The following is a 3970-nucleotide window of genomic DNA, read 5'->3' on the forward strand; positions in this document are numbered from 1 at the left end:
ATCAAAGCATCTAAAACCATAGGCCCACATTCGCGTAAATTCACCTCATATGATTGCATAAAAGGTTTTTCTCCAGCATTTTCAGGATTCCAGCGGTAGATTTGGAAAGTTTTCATCTGAGGAGCCCGCGCTTCTTTGGCTTGGGCCTGCTGATCCAGCTGATTACCAGAGGTCAGAGAACGCAACTGAAAGCATATAAGAGAGTCATTGCAAAATGAATACAAGTGAATATGTCTGTATGCATGAGTTTGGTATTTTTGCTATATTTTATATAATCATCAAAATCAACGATAATTTTTCATATTAAGATATTTACTATTCATTATAAAATAATTCTTAATTTCGAGTTGTATGCTTATGTAAGAGTATTTCACCACAATAATTTTTCGCCTCTTAATTTTCACAACCAACCTGCGGACGCGTAGCGGCTACTACTGCCGAGCGGCTTAAAATTAAACGTGCCTCGTTTACCAACATTTCTGCTTTTCTTCTACGAATTGACGATAAGAAAACTTATTTATTTACTATAAATTGCCACAAATTTTCAATTGAAACGTCACTGCGTTTGCAATTTTTTAATAAAATAAAAACCCACACAACAAATTTTTGCCGTCTGCTAAGCAATGAAATTGTTTATTCAATTACTCTCAATGCAAAATACAAGCACTCAGTGAGAAATTGTGTTTTGACAACGTATCACGACCAGTACTGCAAACCATATGTTAATTTAAGACAGACTTGTTTTAGTCTCTATTTACGATGCGTCGTTGCATTTTATTTGTGGTCTCTTTGAGTGCAAGGTTGCATATCAATAAGGTTTGTATATTCAATATTAGTCACCATTTTCACTTTTTAGCATTCAGTTGGTTTGTGTCCAAAATGTATACAAAAGGATTTTAGTATTCATTCGACAGTAAAACTTCTTTACCAACGTTGTCTAAGTACATTTATTAAATGGTATACATCTTGCAGTTAATAATTCATTGAAAAATGCTTTTCTTAATGAAAAAGTAGTCTATTTGCCCATTTACTCCATATATACAAAAGTAAAAGTTCCTTATATTAATTAAAGGTATAAAAACATACATTTATTAATAAATAATATTGTAAAATAAAAGAAATTAAGAAATTTTATATGAAAACATACATTTATAAAAAAGAATAAAGAAACATTAGATACTAAATAAATTGTAGAATTTGTAAAATTCAACAAATTAATAAATTTTATATGAAAACGTACATTAATTAATAAAAAATAAATAAACATTAGTTACTAAATATCCCAAAGTTTTCCTGTTACTTAACAGAATCGAATCCCTTTTGTCGGTAAAGTTGGGTATTTGGTCTGTTATTGAACAGAATCGAATCCCTTTTGTCGATTAAGTTGGGTCTATAACATTAGCTGCTTGGCGTTACCATTTTTGTTAAGTTGGGCATTTAACCATTTATTTATTAAAAGCGACTCTGTGCTTTCAACAGGGAAGTTAACCATTTATTTGTGGCGCCTACCACGATACTCAAGGGTGGAAAACCGTGCCTATATGCTTAATTTATCTTGCTCCGTTATAAAATTAATTTAATGTGCAAAGCAGTTGTAGGAATTGAATAATTGCGAAAAAAATGAAAGAAAAGAAACTCAAAAATATTAATCGAGTGAAAAATTAAGAAAAATTGAAAATATTTCAAATAAAAAGAGCGTTTGTATATAAAATCATTATCTTAGATCTATTTTCATAATAAAATTCCATAACACTATATATGACAGGGAATTGAAAAAATCCTCCAGTCAAAATAATAATGTTTAATAACGTTTAATAAGGTTTCGATGTTTAACTCTGCTTATATTTGACATGTTTAAGAATGTTGAAGAATGCTTAATAATGTTTAATAAGGTTTTGGTATTGAGATATAAAAGCATATTGCAAACAGAATATGTTGCGTAAATTTATTTAAATCTATAAATATAATGTTTGGGCGGTAGAGGAAACCGTGAATACGGAATGGTAATTTATATGGGATTATAGGGGATACATTCCTAGGTGACAAAATAAAAAAAAATCAAATATATAAAAAAATCAATTTAATTGAATGTGAATGTGCATTTAGCTCAATTTGATTTGTTAAGCGCGTCTCAAAGAGAGAAGGAAAAAGATGGTTTTTTATCTTTATATTTCAGCATCAAGTTTTTCACTCAAGCCACTTGTAAATGTGTATGTGAAAATTAACCAAAGATATCCAAAAATTTGTAAAAATTAACCAAAAATATACAAAAAATTGTAAAAATCGAACGGCAGGTCTCTAAAAATGGACAAAAACTAGTCACAATATGTTTGAGAGAAAATAAATATGTTTTTTGATACAAATTTAAAAAATTCTTACCAAGAAATTGTCATTTTGTTTATCAAGCATCAAGTTTTCCACTCAAACCAGTTTTAAATGTATATGTAAACATTAATCAAAGATATCTAAAAATTTGTAAAAATTAACCAAAAATCGACATGCGTCGATTTGTAAACATTCACAACTTGTTCTTGTTCATTCTTGGTGTACGATGCTTGTTCATGATACGATACTTTTATCGTATTGATGTATACAATAGCAGGGATGTTTGGTGTAAGCCGCACGTGCTAAGAAAGACATTTTTTTTTTTATTGATTATCATTACATTTTAGAGCCCTGCCGGCGAAATATGATAAAATAAAGGAAATGATTCAAGATTCTAAAGATGGCCAACAAATAGTACGAATCATTGCTAGTCGAGGTAACAATCTCGACGAAGTTGAAACGGCCGATACGGAAACTGAGAATTTTCTGGGTAAATGGAATAAATTCTAATATCATAAATGACGACTTCTTTTTATCGTTTGATAATGTTTGTAGTAGTAACTATGCCCACAATATTCAGAAAAAACGTTTGGGTTAAACGAGGCGATGTCATTCTAGTGAAACCAAGCGAAGAGGGCGATAAAGTTAAAGCAGAAAGTTGTAAGATCTTAACAGCCGAACATATCAAGGAATACAATGCTGGCATTTGGCCGGAAAGCTTTAAGAGGGACGATAATGTTCCGAATGGACGTTGCGCAAGTAATTATGTGAAAGAAAGTTGCGATGAAAACGTAGAGGACTTCGAAGAAAAATTCAGTGAACCCTGTCATTTCATCTCCGAATAGAAATCGCCCAAGCCTTTTAGCAGGGTTTGAAGCAATGAAAGTACAAGTTCAGAAGATGACAGCTAACTTAAATGCTTACCAATTTAGATAGAAAAATGTGCAGATTAGGTATTTTTAATATCTACCATGTAACTCGGTCACATAGTTTTATAGAACTTGACAAATATCAACTGTTTTATAGTTGAACAACTGATTCTGACAAGAAGGATCTAGGTGTACTTATAGTAATTTTATTTATTCTCTTACGTGGAAGTAATCTCAGCTGAACTCTGATCATTTAATCTATTGTTGAAAGAAACGGAGAAAAGTGAAGAACTATATCGTTGTTACAACTTTCGAGTTGTAAAATGCTTTGCAATGGCTAATGCAACAACAACAAGTATGTATAAGAATACAAGTATGGCGACACACATACTTGTTGTTGTTGTATACCGCGACTACGAGTCAGATGTTCAATAAGCATAGTTTTTTTTTTTTGCAACAAAAAAAAGGGATATTCCAATATGAGGGACAGACAAATTCAAGATCTTATCGAAAGCAAAAAATTTAGATCTATTAAATAATGGTGACCCTATGGATTTTGGTTCTACCTCTTCCTGTATACAACTTTCGATCTGTACTTACTTTTAGTTCCCTAAGCGCTTGGAACACTCTTAACGATGCTTTAAGTAAATCTCATTTGCCAACTGAAATTGGTCTTCACTTCCACTCCACCGTTCGCAGCTTTTCATATACCTGGATTTCAAAATGTATCAAATCCTCTTTGCTTAGCACCACTATATATGAAACACCATCCATCT

The 3970-nt window shown here is 31.4% G+C and overlaps 2 protein-coding genes across 2 annotated transcripts in view; one reads left to right on the forward strand and one right to left on the reverse strand.

Moving 5' to 3' along the window:
- Positions 1-582, reverse strand: part of LOC119636464 (succinate dehydrogenase [ubiquinone] iron-sulfur subunit, mitochondrial) — a 2746-nt gene extending 2164 nt beyond the window's left edge. The window contains exons 1-2 of the mRNA XM_038031810.1: positions 412-582; positions 3-185 (exon numbers count right to left, since the gene is read on the reverse strand). Coding sequence (XP_037887738.1) covers positions 3-185; positions 412-477 — 249 coding nt within the window. The 5' untranslated portion in view covers positions 478-582. The remainder of the gene's footprint in view (positions 1-2; positions 186-411) is intronic.
- Positions 583-2586: 2004 nt separating this feature from the next.
- On the forward strand, positions 2587-3170 carry LOC119636371 (probable RNA-binding protein EIF1AD). Its single transcript, XM_038031686.1, has 3 exons — positions 2587-2606; positions 2673-2815; positions 2884-3170. Exons 1-3 carry the CDS (start codon positions 2587-2589, stop codon positions 3168-3170), a joined length of 450 nt encoding a protein of 149 aa, XP_037887614.1.
- The last annotated feature ends 800 nt before the right edge of the window (positions 3171-3970 follow it).

This window comes from Glossina fuscipes, unplaced genomic scaffold (genome assembly GCF_014805625.2).
Source record: "Glossina fuscipes isolate IAEA_lab_2018 unplaced genomic scaffold, Yale_Gfus_2 28, whole genome shotgun sequence".
Classification (NCBI taxonomy): Eukaryota; Metazoa; Arthropoda; class Insecta; order Diptera; family Glossinidae; genus Glossina; species Glossina fuscipes.